The following is a 26,416-nucleotide window of genomic DNA, read 5'->3' as shown; positions in this document are numbered from 1 at the left end:
AAGGGTGTGGAGAGTCCCCCATGTAATACTGTACAGCTGCAGAGAGGGTTAGGGTTAGGTGTGTGTGTGTGTGTGCGTGTGTGTGTGTGTTCTGATGGTGTCTGTCTCCTCAGGTACCTGACAGACTTCGAGCCGGTGCAGTGTCTGGGCAGGGGGGGGTTCGGCGTCGTGTTTGAGGCTCGAAACAAAGTAGACGACTGCAACTACGCCATCAAGAGGATCCGCCTGCCCAACAGGTAACATCCCAGACCCCCTAACCCTAACCTAGCTATGTACCTGCCCAACAGGTACCATCCCAGACCCCCTAACCCTAACCTAGCTATGTACCTGCCCAACAGGTAACATCCCAGACCCCCTAACCCTAACCTAGCTATGTACCTGCCCAACAGGTAACAGCCCAGACCCCCTAACCCTACAGAGACCTTTGACCCTAACCCTAACTCTGCAGAGTAGCTATGTACCTGCCCAACAGGTAACACTGCCCAGACCCTAACCCTAACCCCCTAACACACCTCACACACACCTCACACACCCCCTACAGGTGACAGCCCAGACCCTAACCCTAAACCTAACCCTACAGAGTAGCTATGTACCTGCCCAACAGGTAACAGCCCAGACCCCCTAACCCTACAGAGTAGCTATGTACCTGGATCTGTGTTCCGTATGCATGCCTGTGCAGTAGTTGTTATTGACCCTGGTCAATGGCTCGAGTTCCCCCTCAGCCAAGTCAATCAAGGCGTCCCTCAAGGCTCGCTGCTTGGACCCCTCCTGTTCACCATCTACATGCTCTCCCTCGGCCAGATCCTTCACCATCACAGCCTCAACTTCCACTGCTACGCTGACGACGCCCCAATCTATCTCAGCTCCCCCTCAGTCCCTTGTCAACTGCCTGCACGAAATAAAAACTTGGATGTCTTTTCTGTTTTTCAGTAAAGCGACCGTGGGTCCCCTGAAAGGCTATTTAAAAACTATTTATATAAAAGTTATTATTATTATTGGCGTGTGATTGGCTGTGTGGTTGACCCTGGCCTGTGGTTGGCTGTGTGGTTGACCCTGGCGTGTGGTTGGCTGTGTGGTTGACCCTGGCCTGTGGTTGGCTGTGTGGTTGACCCTGGCCTGTGGTTGGCTGTGTGGTTGACCCTGGCGTGTGGTTGGCTGTGTGGTTGACCCTGGCCTGTGGTTGGCTGTGTGGTTGACCCTGGCGTGTGGTTGGCTGTGTGGTTGACCCTGGCCTGTGGTTGGCTGTGTGGTTGACCCTGGCCTGTGGTTGGCTGTGTGGTTGACCCTGGCGTGCGGTTGGCTGTGTGACTGACGCTGGCCTGTGATTGGCTGTGTGACTGACGCTGGCCTGTGATTGGTCCTCAGGGAGCTGGCCAGGGAGAAGGTGATGCGGGAGGTGAAGGCGCTGGCCAAGCTGGAGCACCCCGGCATCATCCGCTACTTCAACGCCTGGCAGGAGACGCCGCCCGACGGCTGGCAGCAGGACATGGACCAGAGGTGGCTCAAAGATGAGAGGTACGCTAACGCTAACACCTAGGGGAGGTACGCTAACGCTAACACCTAGGGGAGGTATGCTAATGCTAACACCTAGGGGAGGGAGGTCTGTACGCTAACACCTAGGGGAGGTACGCTAACGCTAACACCTAGGGGAGGGAGGTCTGTACGCTAATGCTAACACCTAGTGGAGAGAGGTCTGTACGCTAACACCTAGGGGAGGGAGGTCTGTACGCTAACACCTAGTGGAGGTACGCTAACACTAACACCTAGGGGAGGGAGGTCTGTACGCTAATGCTAACACCTAGTGGAGGGAGGTCTGTACGCTAACACCTAGTGGAGGTACGCTAACGCTAACACCTAGTGGAGGGAGGTCTGTACGCTAACACCTAGTGGAGGTACGCTAACGCTAACACCTAGGGGAGGGAGGTCTGTACGCTAACACCTAGGGGAGGTACGCTAATGCTAACACCTAGGGGAGGGAGGTCTGTACGCTAACGCTAACACCTAGTGGAGTGAGGTCCGTACGCTAACACCTAGGGGAGGGAGGTCTGTACGCTAACACCTAGGGGAGGGAGGTCTGTACGCTAACACCTAGTGGAGGGAGGTCTGTACACTAACACCTAGGGGAGGGAGGTCTGTACGCTAACGCTAACACCTAATGGAGGGAGGTCTGTACGCTAACACCTAGTGGAGAGAGGTCTGTATGCTAACACCTAGGGGAGGTACGCTAATGCTAACACCTAGGGGAGGGAGGTCTGTACGCTAACGCTAACACCTAGTGGAGGGAGGTCTGTACACTAACGCTAACCCCTAGTGGAGGGAGGTCTGTACGCTAACACCTAGTGGAGGGAGGTCTGTACGCTAACACCTAGGGGAGGGAGGTCTGTACGCTAACACCTAGTGGAGGGAGGTCTGTACGCTAACACTTAGGGGAGGGAGGTCTGTACGCTAACACCTAGGGGAGGGAGGTCTGTACGCTAACGCTAACACCTAGTGGAGGTACGCTAACACTAACACCTAGGGAAGGGAGCTCAGAGGTCAACTGGTCTGAGGGAGGGAGGTCACCTAGAGGTCACCTAGGCCACAATCGTAAATTCGCTCTGAGAGCGCCGGAACGTCCGTGTGACTGCCTCTAGTCCAATCAAATCACTTGGTTCCATTGTGACATCGAACCCAGTGTGCATTCCGGTGAGTTTACGGATGACTAGGGCCCTAGTCTGGCTGAGGGAGGTCATCTAGGGGTCACCTCGTCCCCGTGGTTGTCATGGTTATTCCGAGTGTTCCCCCTCACAGCCTGTTGTTGATGACATCATGAACAGCTGCAGGCTGCAGGCCTGCCCAGGAGGATTATGGGGGATAATCCTCTTCCCTCTCTTCTGTTTCTCTTCCTCTTCCAGCGCCACTGATTGGCCAGTGAGCTTCCCCGACCCCCTGGAGGCGCTGTCCGTCAAAGTCCCTGTGGTCTCCTCCTCCGTCTCGTCTCCGTGGCGACCGGAGGGTCCCGGGGGTGACGGGGCGTCCAGCGTCTCCGACCCGCCGCTGCTGCTGGGCTCCACCACCTCCGCTGGCGGGGGTTTCCACGGTGACGGCCCTGGTCGCTACGGGGACAGCCCTGGTCTCCATGGCGACCACCGCGTCCCCTTCCCTCCCTTCCCGGGCTTCCAGGACAGCCTGGACCAGGAGGACAGCCAGCCCCCGGACCCCCCCTCCCAGGGCTCTGACTCCTCCCCCCACTCCTTCGAGCTGTGCTGCCCCCCCCACCCCCGCGGCGCCCCCCACCCCCACCCCGGTGACTGCACCTCCTCCTCCTTCGACATCGTGTTCGAGGACTCGGGCTGCGACCGCGACGCAGACGCAGAACCAGACCCAGACTCCGCCTCCCGGGCGTCCAGGGGAGGGGGGGCGTCCAGCCCCCGCACACTGACTGAGAGGCCCACCTCCGACTCCTCCTCCCTCTCTAGAGGAGCTTCGGAGCTTGTCCCACCCCCGCCTCCCTCCTCCTCCTCTCCCCCGCGCCCCACCTCCCTCTGCCTGGCCGCCAGCCCCCCCCAGACCCCCCAGAACCAGACCCAGAGGGCCCAGCCCAGCCCCAAGGTGTACCTGTACATCCAGATGCAGCTGTGCCGCAAGGAGAACCTGAAGGACTGGATGTCCCAGAGGAGCCAGGCGGGGCAGCGGGAGCACAGCCAGTGTCTGGACATCTTCCTGCAGATCACAGAGGCCGTCGACTTCCTGCACAGCAAGGGGCTCATGCACAGAGACCTGAAGGTGAGGGGAGACAGACACACACACACACACACACACACACACACACACGCATGCACAGGTACCTGAAGGTGAGGAGATACACACACACACACACACATGCACAGGGACCTGAAGGTGAGGAGATACACACACACACACACACACGTGCACAGGGACCTGAAGGTGAGGACATATTTGTTCTTTTTTATGATGTGTCCCAATGGAAGCATGAAGAGATTGAATAGAAGGGGGCCAAGGATTGATCCTTGGGGAACCCCTCATGTCATTTTAATTTGGTCAGATTCAAAGTTGCCAATGGAGACATAGTAGCTTCTGTCCTGTAGGTAGGATCTAAACCAGACATAGTAGCGTCTGTCCTGTAGCTAGGATCTAAACCAGTTTAGGGCAGTGCCTGAAAGTCCTACCCAAGTCTGAATATTTTGATTGGTTGCCGACATGCGGACCAAACGTTCAGACACATATACTGTACACACACACACACACACACACACAAAATGAGAGGATGTGTATGTGACAGTGAATCTCCCCACCCCTCCTCCTATGGGACTGTACATTTTGTTGTTGTGTTTAACCCCGCCCGTCCCTGTTTAACCCCACCCCTCCCTGCAGCCCTCCAACATCTTCTTCACGGTGGACGACGTGGTGAAGGTCGGCGACTTCGGCCTGGTGACGGCCATGGACCAGGAGGACGACGAGGATGAGCCGGCCGCCCTGACGCCCTTCCCCGTCTACGCCCGCCACACGGGCCAGGTCGGCACCAAGCTCTACATGAGCCCCGAGCAGGTAGAGACCACGCCCCCTCCTCTGTACGGACCACGCCCCCTCACCCCCTCCTCTGTAGAGACCACGCCCCCTCACCCCCTCCTCTGTAGAGACACAGACCTTCTCTGTCACTTCCTGTTGACCTCCTCAGGCCAGTTCAGACCAAAGATCCAAACCTTCAAACCAACAAAGTCGTATATCCAGGCCTGGTAGAATTGCAACAGAAATATGGATTTATTCTCCTTCACAGTTCTAATTGCATCTTTAGAGAACAGAAATAACACAATATATAATTCCAATACTGACTCACTCAATAGTGTCTTTCTTTAAGTTTCCTTGAGTTCTTTCCTTGAGGTCAAACAAACAGCTGCACCCCTCCCCAGGCCTGCCCGGCCTCCTCCCTGCCAGCCTCACTTCCTGCCATTTAAGCAATTTCCCTGACACAGTTCAGAGGGGGGGAGAGCCATCATACCACATCTTATTCTAATAGTTCATTCAATCATCATGATCATTACAGTAGCATTCAATAATATAAATTTGGCTCCTACAAGACAAGACCGTTTTAAAACGTCCAGCTTCTAGCTGCAGCGGTCTGAATTATCTTTAATCTTTATTCTTTAATCTTTATTCTTTGTTCTGAACTGCCCAGTTTTACAGCGTCTGTTCTAAGTGGTTGTCCCGTCCTTCTCTGCCACGTTCTAAAATGGTCTCGTCTCGTCACCGGTCTGGACTGGGCTTTAATGATCATTGTGTCTGTGTTGAAACTTGGATTGTGTGTTTTAGAGGAGTTAACTCTTCTCATAAGGACAGTCTGATCAGAGGTGTGTGTCTATGAGGACAGAGTCTGATCTGAGGTGTGTGTCTATGAGGACAGAGTCTGATCTGAGGTGTGTGTCTATAAGGACAGAGTCTGATCTGAGGTGTGTGTCTATGAGGACAGAGTCTGATCTGAGGTGTGTGTCTATAAGGACAGAGTCTGATCTGAGGTGTGTGTCTATGAGGACAGAGTCTGATCTGAGGTGTGTGTCTATGAGGACAGAGTCTGATCACAGGTGTGTGTCTATGAGGACAGAGTCTGATCTGAGGTGTGTGTCTATGAGGACAGAGTCTGATCAGAGGTGTGTGTGTCTATGAGGACAGAGTCTGATCTGAGGTGTGTGTCTATAAGGACAGAGTCTGATCAGAGGTGTGTGTCTATAAGGACAGAGTCTGATCTGAGGTGTGTGTCTATGAGGACAGAGTCTGATTAGAGGTGTATGTCTATAAGGACAGAGTCTGATTAGAGGTGTATGTCTATAAGGACAGAGTCTGATCTGAGGTGTGTGTCTATGAGGACAGAGTCTGATCTGAGGTGTGTGTCTATGAGGACAGAGTCTGATCTGAGGTGTGTGTCTATAAGGACAGAGTCTGATCAGAGGTGTGTGTCTATGAGGACAGAGTCTGATCAGAGGTGTGTGTCTATGAGGACAGAGTCTGATCTGAGGTGTGTGTCTATGAGGACAGAGTCTGATCACAGGTGTGTGTCTATAAGGACAGAGTCTGATCAGAGGTGTGTGTCTATAAGGACAGAGTCTGATCAGAGGTGTGTGTCTATGAGGACAGAGTCTGATCTGAGGTGTGTGTCTATGAGGACAGAGTCTGATCTGAGGTGTGTGTCTATGAGGACAGAGTCTGATCAGAGGTGTGTGTCTATAAGGACAGAGTCTGATCTGAGGTGTGTGTCTATAAGGACAGAGTCTGATCTGAGGTGTGTGTCTCCTTTCTACTCTGCAGCTTTCTGGAAACTCCTACTCGCACAAAGTGGACATCTACTCCCTGGGCCTCATCCTGTTTGAGCTTCTGTGTCCTTTCAGGACCCAGATGGAGAGAGTGAGGGTGAGTAGACCGACCCTAACCCTAACCCTAGGACTAGTTAGAGAGTGAGTAGACAGACACAGGGACTAGTTAGAGAGTGAGTAGACAGACACAGGGACTAGTTAGAGAGTGAGTAGACCGACACAGGGACTAGTTAGAGAGTGAGTAGACAGACACAGGGACTAGTTAGAGAGTGAGTAGACCGACACAGGGACTAGTTAGAGAGAGAGTAGACAGACACAGGGACTAGTTAGAGAGTGAGTAGACAGACACAGGGACTAGTTAGAGAGTGAGTAGACAGACACAGGGACTAGTTAGAGAGTGAGTAGACAGACACAGGGACTAGTTAGCTAGACTAGTTAAGGACATTCTGTCTCTTAGGTACCTGGAAACACAAAGACCAGGTTGTTGTTGTCAGGCAGGTTCTTGGAGGTGCAGTGACGTGTTAGAATGGTGTTAAAAGACTCTCTCTCTCTCTCTCTCTCTCTCTCTCTCTCTCTCTCTCTCTCTCTCTCTCTCTCTCTCTCTCTCTCTCTCTCAGTACGATACACTCCTGGTTGTTTGGTGTTTATAATAGTTTGTATCCGTCCTCCTCAGACTCTGACTGACGTCCGGGCGCTGCAGTTTCCTGCCGTCTTCTCCAAGAACAACGTCCAGGAGGTGAGGTGCTGCCACCTAGTGGCCAACAGGGGGATTTATTTAGCAAAACACTGTAATACACAAGGTAGCATAACACACCACAACTGAACATCATAATATGACAGATGCTATTGAAATTGTTTACATTATATGATCAAATGATATATACATTGTATAATTCGATATTATTATTATTGTTTTTAAATGTTTTATTAAAAGCAATATCCCAGTTTATAGTAAAATTAGAATATTGAACAGTTGTACCAGTTATACACAAGAAAGGCTTAGATGTGAGTTGGACTGGTGAGTTCAAATCCCACCTTGAGTAAGACCCTCAGCCCTCAGTTACTCCAGGGGGAATGTCCCTGGAATTCAGGATTGTAAATCGTTTTGGATTAAAAGCGTCTGGCTAAATGGCAAAATCTAAATTCTGGATGCGTCTTTCTGTCCCTCTAGCTGGGGATAGTGCTACGGTGTGTGTGTGTGTGTGTGTGTGTGTGTGTGTGTGTGTGTGTGTGTGTGTCTCTGTCCCTGTAGCTAGGCATGGTGCTAAGGTGTGTGTGTGTGTGTGTGTGTGTGTGTGTGTGTGTGTGTCTCTGTCCCCAGCTGGGCATGGTGCTAAGTTAGCTGTGTGTTCCTGTGTCTAACCCTAACCCTCTCTCCCTGTGTGTGTGTGTGTGTGTGTGTGTGTGTGTGTGTGTGTGTGTGTGTGTGTGTGTGTGTGTGTGTGCAGCTGGGCATGGTGCGGTCCATGCTGTCGTGGAGTCCTAGCGAGCGGCCGGAGGCGTCAGACATCACGGAGACGCCGTTGTTCCTGGACCTGGAGGTCCCGCTCCGGCCCGCCCTGCGCCAGCGCTCACGCACCTACAGCGCCTCCTCCTCCTCCGGACGGCCCTCCCGCCAGGCCGTCGCCTAGCAACCGCCTAGCAACCGCCAGGCCTCCGCCTAGCAACCGCCACACCCGCCGGGCGACCCCCGCCTAGTAACCACAACAACAACAGACAACCCCTCTAAACACACACGCACACACACACGCACATACACGCACTGTGTACACACACAGCCAGTCAACTTCCTACCAACACAGCCCCCCCCCCCCCACCTGTGCCAGTTGATCTCCCACCCTCTCCACTCCATCATGGCTGCACAGCAAGGCCAGTCTGTTGCCTATGAAGAGCATTTACCTAAGAATACCCTAAAACACCCTCACACCAACACACCAACACACCCTAACACACCCTCACACCAACACACCCTCATACCAACACACCCTAACACACCCTAACACACCCTAACACACCCTAACACACCCTCACACCAACACACCAACACACCCTAACACACCCTAACACACCCTCACACCAACACACCAACACACCCTAACACACCCTCACACCAACACACCCTCATACCAACACACCCTAACACACCCTAACACACCCTCACACCAACACACCAACACACCCTCGTACCAACAACATGTCTATGGTGTTGGACTACCCTATACAACATGTCTATGGTGTTGGACTACCCTATACAACATGTCTATGGTGTTGGACTACCCTATACAACATGTCTATGGTGTTGGACTACCCTATACAACATGTCTATGGTGTTGGACTACCCTATACAACATGTCTATGGTGTTGGACTACCCTATACAACATGTCTATGGTGTTGGACTACCCTGTACAACATGTCTATGGTGTTGTTACCCTATACAACATGTCGGTTGTTAAGTCGTGACGTGTTTCCGGGTCCAAAGTTGGCTGAGGCGCTCTCTTCGAAATGCAGTAATAATAATAATTCATTATATTTGTATAGCGCTTTTCCGAGGCTCAAAGACGCTGACAAATATGGGGAAAATGGGAAAGTACTGCGTCCCTTGTTGTATGAATAGATCCCAGTCTAAAAACGATTGAACTGTCATTCTACCGCTGTAGTGGTAGTACTGGTACTCGTTTGACGTCAGACTTAACAACTGAATGGTGTTGGACTACCCAACATGCCTGATTTGTGAGACCAAACAAAAGAAAAAAAAGAAAACACTTTCTGTGCTTGTTTTTTGAATGATGGGTAATGAAGTAATGTATTTCTTAAGGGTTTATGAATGCATCAGATATGGGACCTGCCTTTGGACTGGAGACCTCCTCTCCACTTGAATGAATTCTGAGGTTCCGGTTCGTGTTTCTTACTGCATGTCTCTTTATAGAAAGCTAAGGGGTGCGTTAGCCAGAACCTTGACCCAAGTCTTTTTTCTCTTTACTGTAAATCTACAGCTTTCTTAAGGTTGAGATTATGGCTCAAGAAAACCAGATCTCCCCTCAGCTTTTGTAAATAAACTGAAAGTCTCCTGTGTTCGTATGTTGATACAGCGGGTGAGCTTGATAACTCCTGTACACACGAACCAGACGGCGCCATCGCTTTGTAAATGGCTTCGTCTCGCGGCCGCTGTGTGGTAGCTAGCGGCTGTGTGCTAGCTAGCTGCTGTGTGCTAGCAGAAAGACTTCTGGGAGAGATAACTGGAGGAGATGATAGCTGAATGTGTCCTGTTATCTCTATACTTTAGCCCAGGGGTGTCCGGTCACCTCTCTCCTGCTCTAGTAGATGTGACCCCCCAGCCAGGCTTATAGCCAGGTATGTACAGACTTCTACAGACTTTAAGCAAAAACCTTTTTTTAATCCCCATGATTTGGGAGTCACACAAAGTTCCTTTTGCTAAAAAACACTGCTAATTGTAATTGTACTATAGTTATTGATTGTACTTTTTCTAAAGAATTTTTGAAAAAGTTTGATATATTTGCGATACTACGAGCTTTTTTGATTACTGTAAAGTTTGTTTTTCTTGTCACTGATGCAGGAAGTCAAGCTGACGTTTGACCGCGTTGCCGTGGTTACTGCACCGCAGTACTATGACATCACTTTGCCGTAGTTACTGCACCGCAGTACTATGACATCACGTTACTGTACGTCCCAGTGATGGGTAACTACCCTCCTGCTGCCCTGGGGGGGGGGGGGGTATTAGGGGGGTGTTGTGTCGTGTGTAAGCTGTACGTTTGTTTGAGGCTGAGATTGGATGTGCTGTGCCAGGGGGGTGTTCCATCAATGTCACTAAAGGAAAATCCAAGTTTTGTGAGACTCTGGGTCTAAAACTCTGGGTTTATTTTGATAAATCTTGCAAGACTTCAGAATCAAAAATAAGCCTGGACTTTCCTCCAGCGTGGTTGATGGAGCACCCCCCAGGTCACAGCTCTGCAGGCTGATGTTAAAGCCCAGAGGTCGTGTTGTGTGGAGCTGAGCAGAATTACTCAGCCATGAAATGTGACTCCATCAAGATCACCAGGTTCTTCAGACCAGCAGAGCCTCACATGAACCCACCTGAGTTCACCTGGTCAGCAGGCGTCAGGTGGAGCTCTGACTGGGTTGTCATCTTTAACCTTTGACCTACAGTATAGCAAAAGGGATTGTTTATTTCTTTTTCATGAATGTTTTTGTGAAGGAATTATGACGGTACTCTGTCTCTCTGCCTTTGGTTTCATGTTTCCCTCTCAGAATGATATCGACCGTCTACAGTACCTAATAAAGCTTCAGGATATGTTTAGTTGGCTAATCAAGTAGAACGTTTAAGTGTTAATTTTCTCATCATCAGGACTATGGGTAGTACTGGTGCCTTCTTTTACAGAAGTTCTTCTCAGAGTTTTTGTGTTTTTGGTTCAGATCTGAATATGAGCATCACTTGTTCAACGATGCGTCGCTTGATTTGACACAGGCTCTGTTTAGTGTAGCTGCCCCTCTCCTCCTCCCTCCCTCCCTATCCTCCCTCCCTCTCCCTCTCTTCCCTCCCTCCCCTTCTCCCTCTCCCTCTCCTCCCTCCCTCCCCTCCTCCCTCTCCCTCTCTCCCTCCCCTCCTCCCTCTCCTCTCCCCTCCTCCCTCTCCTCTCTCCCTCCCTCTCCCTCTCCTCCGTCCTTCCCGAGATCTCCTTTATCTCCATGGATGTTCAGTTCCCCTCCCTCCCTCCCTCTCCCCCCTGGTGTCTCTCCCTCCCTCTCCCCCTCCCTCCCTCGCCCCCCTGGTGTCTCTCCCTCCCTCTCCCCCCTGGCGTCCCTCCCTCCCTCCCTCCCCTGGTGACTCTCACGTCTCCCCTGGGTGCCCAGTCTGTCCTCCTGTCCATCTGACAAATGTAAATATGTTTATTTGTTTTATTTATGTTTAATGCTGAAATCAATCCGTTTTGGGTTGGTGGTACATATATATAAATATATGAATGCACTTCATCCAATGGAGCGCGTTGAAATATGATGACTTCTTACAAGTCTAAATTTAATAAATGTTCTATTACATTTGTACAGTTTTGTGTGTTTGGTGTGGATTTTATTCATATGACCGCTGCCTCGGAGTGGCGGTGTGTGTTGTTATGTCAGAACTGGTTCAGTTCTTATCTAGACGACGCAGCTGTGGAGAGACGCAAACACGACAGACCAACAATCACAGGACGTCATGACAAGTTCCTTTCATTCACAGCACACAAACACTGGTGCGTTACGTTATTGTTGTTAGGAGGAATCATTTAATAGTTACTAAATACACACGACACGAGTGTTGGTTATCAGTGAATATTAGGTAAATTAGCCCACGTTTTGAAGCACCAACTAGTAGTACCTCCCCAGTCCACAGCATGGCGCTGTTTGAGTTTCACACCAGACCACAGGTGAGTGTCAGGTACTGTCTGTCTCCAAAGGCCTGCTGTATAGATTATAGATTACAGCTGTATAGATTAGATTACATTTGACATTGCAGAGAACTGAGACAACAACATATTGTTTGGCATCTAACCTGATAGTAGACAGTGCATGGTACAGTATGAGGTAATAGTACGTATAAATACATTAACATAATAAGTGAATATACCTGAGATGAATATCAGTAATATAGTTATGGTATATATGTATAGTATAGTATGATATAGTTATGGTATATATGTATAGTATAGTATGATATAGTTATGGTATATATGTATCAGTGGAGGCTCCTCCATAGAGGTGGCCTCCCCAATCATTTTAGAGAAGAGAGAGAGAGATTTAAAAAAGCAATAATTATATTTATTTTATTTATTTATTTAACAAAAAACATATTTTATTTTTTTATATTAATATTATTTCCGTTTTGTTCATAAATCTGAATTTTTCCATGGCTAAAACCCAATATTGCAATTGTAAAGCACCTACAGGCCAGAATCCCTATCCGTTTATATTGAGGGAGGCCAGGCCTCCCCCAGGAAAGTGGTTTCTCATAGAAGTCAATGTAATGCAATTTTTTTCATGGCAATATGTGATTGGCCAAATCACTGAAAATGGGTGGGCAAGGGAGGCCTGGCCTCAGTCACCATGCATTGAGTCCAGGGTTGAAAGATTGACATTTTGTTTGTCCAATCACATGAAGCCATTTTGAGAATTCGCCAGTCACTTCAGTCAAAGAAACACTCGCCATAGTGGCTACGAGTGTCCTATCAACTTGTCCTTTGCTTAAAATTACCTCGGAAGTCGGCGAGATTCTGGCGCGATTTATACATCGAATAGGTAGACAACATTTAGGATTTATTGAACAGTTTTATTTTTAATGTAGTCGATTTCGTTTTTCCAAAAATTGGCCTCCTCAATTCTGGAAGTCACCAGCCTCCACTGATATGTATAGTATAGTATGATCTGGGCTGGGCTGAGTAACTAACATCTGCAGGAGGAAGTTGTTCCCGACTCTGCTGCTGCGGGAACGGAGACTCCTGATGGCTGGAGGGACAGCAGTCCGTATCCCCTCCCAGTCCGTATCCCCTCGGTACTCGGCCTGCGGCCTCGTACCTACGACCGAATCACAGCCGTGCTGATATTCAGTATAACACACTCCCTCTCGTGTGATATTGCTTAATTGTAACGTCCCAACTTGGACAGTGGTTGTAATAATGACAGATAGCTCTCACGTGCCTCTCTGCGCTCGCAGTAGCGACACCCGGCTGGCGCACAGGGGCGTCGGGACAGAGCATCGGCATTGGCGTGGGCAGCGCCGGCCCTGTACACCACTGTGACGTCGTAGGACGCCAGCTGTTCCAGCCAGCGGGCGATCTGCCCCTCCGGTTCCTTGAAGGACATCAACCACTGGAGAGCTGAGTGGTCGGTCCTGACAGTGAAGGGCAGGCCACAGAGGTAATATCTGAAGTGGTTTATCGCCATCACAATGGCCAGAAGCTCTCTACGCGTGACGCAGTAGCGGCGCTCTGCCTTGTTGAACGTTTTGCTGAAATACGCCACAACTCTCTCCCCCTCTGGCCCCACCTGACTCAGCACCGCACCTGTGCCAACGTCGCTGGCGTCCGTGTCCAGGACAAATGGCAGGTTGGGGTACGGGGGATTGAGAGTGGGGGACTCTGTCAACGCCTTCTTGAGAGAGTTGAAGGCCTGTTCACACTCCGGCGTCCAGATGAAATCCCTGTCCTTCTGCTGCAGGCGATACAGGGGGGCGGCTAGGCAGGAGAAGCCTCGCACAAACCTTCTGTAGTATGAGGCCAAACCCAGAAAGCTTTTTAGCTCTCGCTGGGTAGTGGGGGTGGGCCAGTCTTGTACCTTCTCATCCGTTGTGCTGATGCCTTCTGCCCCCAGCTTGTGCCCCAAAAACTCTCTCCTCATGAAGCAACATTTGTCAGGGTGGAGCTTCAGACCCGCCGCTGCTATCCTCTGCAGTATCTGCCTCAGGGTCCCCAAGGTCGCCTGGAAGGAGCTCCCATGAGCCAGAATGTCATCCAGGTAGACCAGGCATTCTTGGCGGGGGATGCCAAGAAGCACCTCTTCCATCAGCCTTTCAAACGTGGCAGGGGCATTGCATAGGCAAAAGCTGAGGACACGGAACTGCGACAACCCCCTGCCCGTACAGAAGGCGGTCTTCGGCCTGGCCTCGGGGCCTCGGGGCACCTGCCAATAGCCACTGCGCAGGTCTAGTGAGGAGAACCAGGATGAGCCGGACACCAAGTCCAGTGACTCGTCGATGCGGGGCAGTGGATACGAGTCTTTCCTGGTCACGCTGTTCAGCGGTCTGTAATCCACACAGAATCTCATTTTCTGGCTCTTTTTTTTGTTGACCATTACAACCCCCGAAGCCCAGGGACTGTCAGAGGGTTCAATGATGCCTGCCCTCAGCATCTCCTCAATCGCAGTCGGCAGCCGCCTGATATGCCATGGGAAGACGGCGGGGACGCATCATGATGGGCCGAGCATCCCCGGTGTCTATCTCATGCTGCACCAGATGTGTCAGTCCCACTTCCTCCTCTGTCAGGGCGAAAATGTCTTTAAATTCAGACAACACCTGCCATAGCTCTTCTTGTTGCCAGGGCTCCAACGTGTCACAGTTACGTTTCCATATTTCTCTCACTGCCGACAGTCTATCCACCTCTTCCGTTGTGGACGGCTGGGTCGGGGGAAGGGGGCCCAAACCTGTAGAGGGAAGTGTTGCCGGAGATGGAGGCTGTCCACCAGTGGGGGTGTGGGGCTCAACCGATGGACTACCAAGCATCGAGGGGATGGGTGAAGGGGGGGCTGGGGGGTTTGGGCGGGAGAGTGGGGCGCCACTGTCCTCAGCCGAGGGGTCGGACCCATAACATTGCGTGTCTGTGGCTTTCACGGACAGTGGTTGTGGTCTCGGGACCAGCGAGGGGGATATCATTTTAACAGTGGGGCCCCCAGGGAAGCTCAGTGTGTCCTTCCCCAGGTCCAGCAAGCAACCCGTAGGAAGTCCAGACCCAGTATACAGGGGTCCTGCACATCTGCCACCCATACACTAAATGTCACTGACAGACCTCCCACATTTATAGCCACCCTCCCTCTCCCCCGCATAGGGGCTTCTCCTCCTTAACTTTCGGACGCGTCCCGGTCCCGTCCCGCTGCATGGCCATTATGTCCGCGGCTAGCTAGCTAAACTGTACATTGACCAACGAAGGGTGATCCCACTTCTGACACCAATGTAACGTCCCAACTTGGACAGTGGTTGTAATAATGACAGATAGCTTCTCTCATGTAACTGATCGTTTAATTGTTTAACTGTCGCATATCAACTTTCTCCATTCACCGGAGCTCTCTTTTCAAAAGGTCTCAACAACAATACAGCACCCGCCACCCCTCCCCCCCCCCCCCGTGACCTCCCCCAATCACAGGGGTGCATTGGCACACAACACAGTAACAGTGCGAACATGAACATGAACTCAAGCATTAATGAACATTAATGAACAGGGTTGCTACAGTATTATACTATTTTATATAGTATTATACTATTTGTTATAGTATTATACTATTGTTATAGTATCCCACATACTTTATTTATTTATTTATTATTATTTTTGTTTCTTTTTATTATTACTACTATACTTGATCTTCTCAGTTTGTAAAGCGTCCTTGAGTGTCTAGAAAAGCGCTATATAAGTCCAATGTATTATTATTATTATTACGTTATTATTATTATTATTATTATTATTTTATTATCGGCCCTATGATATTAAAGTCCTATGTTATTATCGGCCCTATGATATTAAAGTCCTATGTTATTATAGGCCTTATGATATTAAAGTCCTATGTTATTATAGGCCCTATGATATTCAAGTCCTATGTTATTATCGGCCCTATGATATTAAAGTCCTATGTTATTATAGGCCTTATGATATTCAAGTCCTCGCGCCCTGCTCGCCCCGTCGTTGCGCATTTCCGCGCCCTTGACGTCATCACGTCATCTCCAGACGTCCATCTGCGGCTCAGCGCGGCGCGACACCGTAAGCACCGGGAGGATGGGACCGAATACAGAACACAGACACATCCGTCACAACAAAATAGACTAATAACCACCGCGCTAACACAGACAGAAGCCCTCCGGATACACCACGGAGCTTTAAGCCCAGGCGGCCGCGGTGGTCACACGGACAGGAGCTCCGAGGCTGGTCTGACCAGCAGCAGCAGCCATCTTTACTGAGATGATGCGGCCCTGCTGGGGTCTGGCCCGGGGGGGGAGGAGGAGAGAGGGTCTGGCCGTGCTGCTCCTCTCCGTGCTCGGGCTGGTGGTGTTCAGTCTGCCGACCTCCACTGAAGCGAAGGAGTGCGACAAGCCGTGCATGAACGGGCAGTGCAGCCCGGCCTCCGGCAGCTGCCTCTGCCGCCCCGGGTGGGTGGGGGACCAGTGCCAACACTGCGGAGGGCGGCTCAGGTGAGACAGAGGACCTGACAGCACTGATGGGTTAGGGTTACTGTAACAGTAACAGAGGACCTGGCAGCACTGTGGGAGATGGGTTAGGGTTACTGTAACAGTAACAGTAGTATGTTAGATGTAACAGTAACAGTAGTATGTTAGATGTAACAGTAACAGCACTGTGTTGGATGTAACAGTAACAGTAGTATGTTAGATGTAACATTAACAGTAGTGTGTTAGATGTAACAGCAACAGTAGTGTGTTAGATGTAACAGTAACAGTAGTATGTTAGATGTAACAGTAACAGTAGTGTGTTAGATGTAACAGCAACAGTAGTGTGTTGGATGTAACAGTAACAGTAGTATGTTAGATGTAACAGCAACAGTAGTGTGTTAGATGTAACAGTAACAGTAGTATGTTAGATGTAACAGTAACAGTAGTGTGTTAGATGTAACAGTAACAGTAGTATGTTAGATGTAACAGTAACAGTAACAGTAACAGTAGTATGTTAGATGTAACAGTAACAGTAACAGTAACAGTAGTATGTTAGATGTAACAGTAACAGTAACAGTAGTGTGTTAGATGTAACAGTAACAGTAGTATGTTAGATGTAACAGTAACAGTAGTGTGTTATATGTAACAGTAACAGTAGTATGTTAGATGTAACAGTAACAGTAACAGTAGTGTGTTGGATGTAACAGTAACAGTAGTATGTTAGATGTAACAGTAACAGTAGTATGTTAGATGTAACAGTAACAGTAGTATGTTAGATGTAACAGTAACAGTAGTATGTTAGATGTAACAGTAACAGTAGTATGTTAGATGTAACAGTAACAGTAGTGTGTTAGATGTAACAGTAACAGTAGTATGTTAGATGTAACAGTAACAGTAGTATGTTAGATGTAACAGTAACAGTAGTATGTTAGATGTAACAGTAACAGTAGTATGTTAGATGTAACAGTAACAGTAGTGTGTTGGATGTAACAGTAACAGTAACAGTAGTGTGTTAGATGTAACAGTAACAGTAGTGTGTTAGATGTAACAGTAACAGTAGTATGTTAGATGTAACAGTAACAGTAGTGTGTTAGATGTAACAGTAACAGTAGTGTGTTAGATGTAACAGTAACAGTAACAGTAGTGTGTTAGATGTAACAGTTACAGTAGTATGTTAGATGTAACAGTAACAGTAGTGTGTTAGATGTAACAGCAACAGTAGTGTGTTGGATGTAACAGTAACAGTAGTATGTTAGATGTAACAGCAACAGTAGTGTGTTAGATGTAACAGTAACAGTAGTATGTTAGATGTAACAGTAACAGTAGTGTGTTAGATGTAACAGTAACAGTAGTATGTTAGATGTAACAGTAACAGTAACAGTAGTATGTTAGATGTAACAGTAACAGTAACAGTAGTGTGTTAGATGTAACAGTAACAGTAGTATGTTAGATGTAACAGTAACAGTAGTGTGTTATATGTAACAGTAACAGTAGTATGTTAGATGTAACAGTAACAGTAACAGTAGTGTGTTGGATGTAACAGTAACAGTAGTATGTTAGATGTAACAGTAACAGTAGTGTGTTAGATGTAACAGTAACAGTAGTATGTTAGATGTAACAGTAACAGTAACAATAGTATGTTAGATGGAACAGTAACAGTAGTGTGTTAGATGTAGCAGTAGTATGTTAGATGTAACAGTAACAGTTACAGTAGTATGTTAGATGTAACAGTAACAGTAACAGTAGTATGTTAGATGTAACAGTAACAGTAACAGTAGTATGTTAGATGTAACAGTTACAGTAGTGTGTTAGATGTAACAGTAACAGTAGTATGTTAGATGTAACAGTAACAGTAACAATAGTATGTTAGATGGAACAGTAACAGTAGTGTGTTAGATGTAACAGTAGCAGTAGTATGTTAGATGTAACAGTAACAGTTACAGTAGTATGTTAGATGTAACAGTAACAGTAACAGTAGTATGTTAGATGTAACAGTAACAGTAGTATGTTAGATGTAACAGTAACAGTAACAATAGTATGTTAGATGGAACAGTAACAGTAGTGTTTTAGATGTAACAGTAGCAGTAGTATGTTAGATGTAACAGTAACAGTTACAGTAGTGTGTTAGATGTAACAGTAACAGTAACAATAGTATGTTAGATGGAACAGTAACAGTAGTGTGTTAGATGTAACAGTAACAGTTACAGTAGTGTGTTAGATGTAACAGTAGCAGTAGTATGTTAGATGTAACAGTAACAGTTACAGTAGTATGTTAGATGTAACAGTAACAGTAACAGTAGTATGTTAGATGGAACAGTAACAGTAGTGTGTTAGATGTAACAGTAGCAGTAGTATGTTAGATGTAACAGTAACAGTAGTGTGTTAGATGGAACAGTAACAGTAGTATGTTAGATGTAACAGTAACAGTAGTATGTTAGATGTAACAGTAACAGTAGTATGTTAGATGTAACAGTAACAGTAACAGTAGTGTGTTAGATGTAACAGTAACAGTCGTATGTTAGATGTAACAGTAGCAGTAGTATGTTAGATGTAACAGTAACAGTCGTATGTTAGATGTAACAGTAACAGTAGTGTGTTAGATGTAACAGTAACAGTCATATGTTAGATGTAACAGTAACAGTAGTGTGTTAGATGTAACAGTAACAGTAACAGTAACAGTAGTGTGTTAGATGTAACAGCAACAGTTACAGTAGTATGTTAGATGTAACAGTAACAGTTACAGTAGTATGTTAGATGTAACAGTAACAGTAGTGTGGTAGATGTAGCAGTAACAGTAACAGTAGTGTGTTAGATGTAACAGTAACAATAGTGTGGTAGATGTAACAGTAACAGTAGTATGTTAGATGTAACAGTAACAGTAGTGTGTTAGATGTAACAGTAACAGTAACAGTAGTATGTTAGATGTAACAGCAACAGTAGGGTGTTAGATGTAACAGTAACAGCAGTATGTTAGATGTAACTGTAACAGTAGTAACAGTAGTGTGTTAGATGTAACAGTAGTATGTTAGATGTATCAGTAACAGTAGCTCAGGTGAGACAGGAGGATCTGCGGGGTTGGTTTTTCCTTTAACATGGATGTTAGGGATGTGATGTCTTGTTGTCAGAGTGAAGCAGCAGTCAGTCAGACAGCAGAGCAGAGACCTTCTATCAGTCATACAGCAGAGACCCTCTATCAGTCATACAGCAGAGACCCTCTATCAGTCAGACAGCAGAGACCCTCTATCAGTCATACAGCAGAGACCCTCTATCAGTCATACAGCAGAGACCCTCTATCAGTCATACAGCAGAGACCCTCTATCAGTCATACAGCAGAGACCCTCTATCAGTCAGACAGCAGAGACCCTCCATCAGTCATACAGCAGAGACCCTCTATCAGTCAGACAGCAGAGACCCTCTATCAGTCATACAGCAGAGACCCTCTATCAGTCATACAGCAGAGACCCTCTATCAGTCAGACAGCAGAGCAGAGACCCTCTATCAGTCATACAGCAGAGACCCTCTATCAGTCATACAGCAGAGACCCTCTATCAGTCAGACAGCAGAGACCCTCTATCAGTCATACAGCAGAGACCCTCTATCAGTCATACAGCAGAGACCCTCTATCAGTCAGACAGCAGAGCAGAGACCCTCTATCAGTCATACAGCAGAGACCCTCTATCAGTCATACAGCAGAGACCCTCTATCAGTCAGACAGCAGAGCAGAGACCCTCTATCTCCCTACGAGCTGGGTCAGATGACAGACCCCTCTGAAACACTGTAACCACAACATGAGGGACATGGCAGTGTGTTGTTACTATTATAGTAACATGACGGGCATGGCAGCGTGTTATTGTTATCATATATAGTAACATGGCATTGTGTTGATGTTATCATATATAGTAACATGGCAGTGTGTTGTTGTTATCATACATAGTAACATGGCAGTGTATTGTTGTTATCATACATAGTAACATGGCAGTGTATTGTAACTTATTATCATACATAGTAACATGGCAGTGTGTTGTTGTTATATCATATATAGTAACATGGCAGTGTGTTGTTGTTATCATATATAGTAACATGGCATTGTGTTATTATTATCATACATAGTAACATGGCAGTGTGTTGTTGTTATCATATATAGTAACATGGGCATGGCAGTGTGTTGTTGTTAGGCTGAGGGTCTAGTGGCGTAGTAGCCATTGTGTTGGGTTAAGGGTCTAGTGGAGTAGGAGCCAGTGTGTTGGGTTAAGGGTCTAGTGGGGTAGGGAGCCAGTGTGTTAGGTTAGGGGTCTAGTGTGGTAGGGAGCCAGTGTGTTGGGTTAAGGGTGTAGTGGGGTAGGGGCCAGTGTGTTGGGTTAAGGGTCTAGTGGGGTAGGGAGCCAGTGTGTTGGGTTAAGGGTGTAGTGGGGTAGGGGCCAGTGTGTTGGGTTAAGGGTCTAGTGTGTTAGGGAGCCAGTGTGTTGGGTTAAGGGTCTAGTGGCGTAGTAGCCAGTGTGTTGGGTTAAGGGTCTAGTGTGTTAGGGAGCCAGTGTGTTGGGTTAAGGGTCTAGTGGGGTAGTAGCCAGTGTGTTGGGTTAAGGGTCTAGTGTGTTAGGGAGCCAGTGTGTTGGGTTAAGGGTCTAGTGGGTTAGGGAGCCAGTGTGTTGGGTTAAGGGTCTAGTGGAGTAGGGGCCAGTGTGTTGGGTTAAGGGTCTAGTGGGTTAGGGAGCCAGTGTGTTGGGTTAAGGGTCTAGTGGGTAGGAGCCAGTGTGTTGGGGTTTAGCTGAGGTCACACTAATGGGTCAGTCGGGGTGAAATCAGCTTTAAATGCTTCGATGGCAGGAAACCAGAAACAGCACAACGCTCACAGACTTGTGGATGGGTCTGCCACTGCTCTTCACTGTGGACTAACAGGCTAAGCTAACAGGACTAACAGGCTAAGCTAACAGGACTGACCAGGCTAAGCTAACAGGACTAACAGGCTAAGCTAACAGGACTAACAGGCTAAGCTAACAGGACTAACAGGCTAAGCTAACAGGACTAACAGGCTAAGCTAACAGGACTGACCAGGCTAAGCTAACAGGACACACTCTGCTCTTACAGGACTGACCAGGCTAAGCTAACAATGCACCCTACAGGACTGATGAGGCTAAGCTAACACTCTGCTCTTACAGGACTGACCAGGCTAAGCTAAGCTAACACTCTGCTCTTACAGGACTGACCAGGCTAAGCTAAGCTAACACTCTGCTCTCTACAGCCAGTCTGTTTCAGAGCACATGGCTTCTCCTTCAATGGATAGTGCTGTTAGACGTGTGGGGTTAGGGTTGTTAGCTAGGGGTTAGGGCTAGCTAGAGCTAGCTAGGGTTAGCTAGGGTTAACTAACTAATTAATTAATTAATTAATGAATTTTTTATTTAATTAATTTTGCCATTTAGTAGACGCTTTTATCCAAAGCGACTTACAATTACGAATTACAGGGACATTCCCCCTGGAGTAACTGAGGGCTAAGTGCCTTACCCAAGGGCACACTAGTAGTGGTGTGGCTTCAGGCGGGATTTGAACTCACAACCTTCCGATCACAAGTCCAACTCACTATCCACTAGACCACCACGACCCCCCTACTAACTAGGGTTAGCTAGGGCTAGCTAGGGTTAGCTAGGGTTAGCTAGGTCTAGCTAGGGTTAGCTAGGGCTAGCTAAGGTTAGCTAGGGTTAGCTAGGGCTAGCTAGGGTTAGCTAGGGTTAGCTAGGGCTAGCTAGGGTTAGCTAGGGCTAGCTAGGGCTAGCTGTCTAAGCCAATGCTGCGTTTGCGATGCCTGTGGTCCTGAAAGGGAAACTGAAGTGTTTATGGTCCCAGAGCATCGCTCCAGACAGCCATCATCTCTCTGCATCAGGAGCATCAGGAGGCTGGTGGTCTGCCATGGCAGTAAAGACCAGAGGCTCCACTCTCCCTGGTTGGTGCTTACAGCTGCAGGACTGTCAAGGCGCTCCAATGCTACGCTACATCTCTGACAGATCTGATTTGTAGAACTTCCTGCAAATTAAATCAATGAATCAATTTCTGCGAGGACAGAGCCTCAGCTCAATAGACTACAGCGGAATTTACATTTCACTTCTTACATTGTGACTGAGGACGCGATGCTGGAGTTACCCTACTTCACCATAGGCAAGGCCAGTTTATTAGTACAGCACCTTTCATACAGGGGCAGGTCAAAGTGCTTTACAGACAGCATGACGTGTGACTCTGATGGTGAGGTGTCATCAGGTCTGTTACACCAGTGGAGGACTAGAGGACAGGTCCCCAGGCTGGTGTGTGAGGTGTGAGACAGGCTGGTGTGTGAGGTGTGAGACAGGCTGGTGTGTGAGGTGTGAGACAGGCTGGTGTGTGAGGTGTGAGACAGGCTGGTGGTTAGACCCAGCAGGGGGTCCAGGGTCAGACCCAGCAGGGGGGTCCAGGGTCAGTTAGACCCAACAGGGGGTCCAGGGTTAGACCCAGCAGGGGGGTCCAGGGTCAGGGTTAGACCCAGCAGGGGGGTCCAGGGTCAGGGTTAGACCCAGCAGGGGGGTCCAGGGTCCAGGGTTAGACCCAGTGGGGGGGTCCAGGGTCACGGTTAGACCCAGCAGCAGTAGTGGTGGGAGGGTGTGATGCCCAGATGGAGTCTGGAGAGAACCATGACGGGTTAATGAGTCTGATGGTGTTGTTGGGCAGTTGTGATTGGTTAAGCAGAGCAGTCGGCCAGAGGCAGGTGTGTGTGAAGTCTATATCCAGTGAGGTGTAATGTCTATATCCAGTGAGGTGTTGTCTTTATCCAGTGAGTCTATATCCAGTGAGTCTATATCCAGTGAGGTGTTGTCTATATCCAGTGAGTCTATATCCAGTGAGGTGTTGTCTATATCCAGTGAGGTGTTGTCTGTATCCAGTGAGGTGTTGTCTATATCCAGTGAGTCTATATCCAGTGAGGTGTTGTCTGTATCCAGTGAGGTGTTGTCTGTATCCAGTGAGTCTATATCCAGTGAGGTGTTGTCTGTATCCAGTGAGTCTATATCCAGTGAGGTGAGTCTGTATCCAGTGAGGTGTTGTCTATATCCAGTGAGGTGTTGTCTATATCCAGTGAGGTGTTGTCTATATCCAGTGAGGTTAGTCTGTATCCAGTGAGGTGTTGTCTATATCCAGTGAGGTGTTGTCTATATCCAGTGAGGTGTTGTCTATATCCAGTGAGGTGTCTATATCCAGTGAGGTGAGGTATATATCCAGTGAGGTGTTGTCTGTATCCAGTGAGGTGTTGTCTGTATCCAGTGAGGTGTTGTCTGTATCCAGTGAGGTGTTGTCTGTATCCAGTGAGGTGTTGTCTGTATCCAGTGAGGTGTTGTCTATATCCAGTGAGGTGTTGTCTATATCCAGTGAGGTGTTGTCTATATCCAGTGAGGTTAGTCTATATCCAGTGAGGTGTTGTCTGTATCCAGTGAGGTGTTGTCTGTATCCAGTGAGGTGTTGTCTATATCCAGTGAGGTTAGTCTATATCCAGTGAGGTGTTGTCTATATCCAGTGAGTCTATATCCAGTGAGTCTATATCCAGTGATTCTGTATCCAGTGAGGTGGACGGCGCAGGCGCGAGACTAGACTAGATGATCGTGAGTGAAGATATTATCAAAGCGTACGGGTGATCGACAGGCGCCTGCGCCGTCTGTTGTTCTTCCTGCACACAGGTAAAAATATCCAGGATCCAGCAGCGTCGTCGGGCTCGCGCAAACAAACCCGGCGAAAGTTTTACTTGCTCCGGACAAGTAAAACGGCGTTAATGTCGAGCCCTGGTGTGTGTTGACGTTTCACAGCTGTGTGTGAAGCCACTTGTGATGTACTATATCAGTCCCGAGGGTCTTAAACCATAACGCCCATTACTAACACCCATAACTAACACCCATAACTAACACACATAACTAACACACATAACTAACCCTAACCCTAACACCCATAACTCAGTAATGTGATTCATGTTCAATGTCGTCTGCAGTAACGGCCGCAGGGTAAATCTCCCAGGACCGCTGTGTCATCCAGGCTGGTTCCCTCTGATGGCGTCTGTCTTGTTTGTTTCCTCAAACCCCCCCCCCCCCCCCCCCCCCCCCCCAGCCACACACACGGCCTGCCTGTTAACGTCAGTCTGAAATCCAAACATCTATTTGCGTTGGTGTTTGTTTAGCTACAGCGACTGTCAGATGTCTCCAGTGATTGGTCGTTAGCGTAGAACACACATGTGCTTGTTTACTACGCTGACGTGATTCCTACCCTGCCTGGCTCGCCAGGTAATTGTAATTGGATCTAAGCGTGTTGATGCCGTGTTGTAATGTAAACACCAGGATAACCAGATCATGACTGAACCTTCAGAGCACCTGCAGGGAGAATCCAAATGAGCGTCTGTTTTAGAAGCTCCTAGCACAGTCTCTGTCTGGGACCCTGTCTGTCTCTGTCTCTGTCTGTCTCCTAGCCCAGTCTCTGTCTCCTAGCCCAGTCTCTGTCTCCTAGCCCAGTCTCTGTCTCCTAGCCCAGTCTCTCTGGGTCTCTGGGAGGCTGTTTCTCTCGTAGCCCAGTCTCTGTCTCTGTCTGTCTCTGTCTGTCTCTGTCTGTCTCTGTCTGTCTCTGTCTCTCTCTGTCTCTCTCTGTCTGCCTGTCTCTGTATGTCTATGTCTGTCTCTGTCTGTCTCTGTGTGTCTCTGTCTGTCTCTGTCTGTCTCTGTCTGTCTCTGTCTCTCTCTGTCTGTCTGTCTCTGTCTCTGTGTGTCTCTGTCTGTCTCCTAGCCCAGTCTTTCTGTGTCTCTGGGAGGCTGTTTGTCTCTCTGGGTCTCTGGGAGGCTGTTTGTCTCTCTGGCAGTAAGAGCAGGCGTCCCCTCGGCCCTCGGCTCTATTAGCTCTATTAGCTAGCCTGTCTGCGTTGTGTAATTACATGCACAGCCTTCTGTGTAAGTGCACTCATTAACAAACCACTGAGAGACTGGGCTTGGGGGGGGGGGAGGTGTCTAATATACAGCTGTATTATAGCTGTGAACACTGTTGATTGAGTACAGCTCAAGTAGGACTACACCCTCCTAACTACACCCTAACCTACCCCTAACTACACCCTCCTGGTACTAACTACACCCTAACCTACCCCTAACTACACCCTAACTACAAGCCTGAGGACCCCCACCTGGGTTGAGTTGGTTTCTTCAGGATGTAATGTTCATTACAAACAGGTAGAAACCAGGTCCTTCTCTCATATCCAACAACTCTACAGGTTGACACAGTGATGCAGTTCATCGATATGTCCCAGTTGTTGACCATTAAGTTCTCAGTTCTCCTTCAGATTCACCTGCCCTCCCCCATACCCCCCCATACCCTGCCCTCCCCCATACCCCCCATACCCTGCCCTCCCCCATACCCTGCCCTCCCCCATACCCCCCCTCCCCGTGGCATCATAACACCCGTGGCCTTGAACCTTCCAGACAATCAGACATGTTTACAGCTGCAGGGATGGGCTGGCCAGGCTGAGAGAGTCAATGAAGAACTAGGCCTATAACTAGGCTTATAACCAGGCTTATAACCAGGCTTATAACTAGGCTTATAACTAGGCGTATATCTGGGACAGTTGCATTCTGTTAAAGTGTAGCTCTCTCAGTGCTGTGTCACCCATGTGTTTTTTCATGAGCTGTCTGGCACCTGACCCTAACCCTGACCCTGACACCGTGACTGGTTATTGTTATGTCTGACACCTTGACTTGTTGTTATGTCTGAGGGCTTTCCCATAAGGTCTCATCACTGAGGTGGATGAAGGAATATCGTCATGAAATTAAGATTTTGCTTCGAGGCAAAAATGACCTTCAGCCCGTCATGACTTTAGTTAGTCACACAAGCTGCTGTTGCCAAGCTACTGAGAGCTGCTAACTGTCCCATGACTTACCCTCCACTGTCCCATGACTTAACCTAACCCTTACCCTTGTGAGATGTGACTTTATGGTTTGTGTAAGGTTAGGGTTAGACCAGGGTGTAAGGTTAGGGTTAGTTCATGGTGTAAGGTTAGGGTTAGGGTTAGTTCATGGTGTTAACCTCTGACCTCTTCTCCCTCCAGGCTCACAGGGCCATCTGGGTTTCTGACGGACGGCCCGGGGAACTACAAGTACAAGACCAAGTGCACCTGGCTGATCCAGGGACAGTAAGTTCAGGATTCTAATAGACTAA

General features: G+C 48.4%; 2 protein-coding genes across 2 annotated transcripts in view; both read left to right on the top strand.

Annotated features, from left to right (window-relative positions):
- eif2ak3 (eukaryotic translation initiation factor 2-alpha kinase 3) overlaps positions 1-9,678 on the top strand; it is a 42,641-nt gene extending 32,963 nt beyond the window's left edge. The window contains exons 11-18 of the mRNA XM_080538924.1: positions 114-236; positions 1,366-1,515; positions 2,895-3,242; positions 3,288-3,765; positions 4,375-4,548; positions 6,301-6,402; positions 6,979-7,041; positions 7,754-9,678. Of these exons, the coding sequence (XP_080395050.1) occupies positions 114-236; positions 1,366-1,515; positions 2,895-3,242; positions 3,288-3,765; positions 4,375-4,548; positions 6,301-6,402; positions 6,979-7,041; positions 7,754-7,936 (1,621 nt within the window). The 3' untranslated portion in view covers positions 7,937-9,678. The remainder of the gene's footprint in view (positions 1-113; positions 237-1,365; positions 1,516-2,894; positions 3,243-3,287; positions 3,766-4,374; positions 4,549-6,300; positions 6,403-6,978; positions 7,042-7,753) is intronic.
- A 6,344-nt stretch (positions 9,679-16,022) lies between these two features.
- atrn (attractin) overlaps positions 16,023-26,416 on the top strand; it is a gene marked incomplete at both ends in the record, with an annotated part of 85,765 nt that continues 75,371 nt past the window's right edge. Inside the window, 2 exon segments of the mRNA XM_080538806.1 lie at positions 16,023-16,249; positions 26,307-26,390. Coding sequence (XP_080394932.1) covers positions 16,023-16,249; positions 26,307-26,390 — 311 coding nt within the window.

Source organism: Nansenia antarctica (genome assembly GCF_963989245.1).
Source record: "Nansenia antarctica genome assembly, chromosome: 1".
Taxonomy (NCBI): domain Eukaryota; kingdom Metazoa; phylum Chordata; class Actinopteri; order Argentiniformes; family Microstomatidae; genus Nansenia; species Nansenia antarctica.
This window is presented reverse-complemented; position numbering and strand designations above follow the sequence as displayed.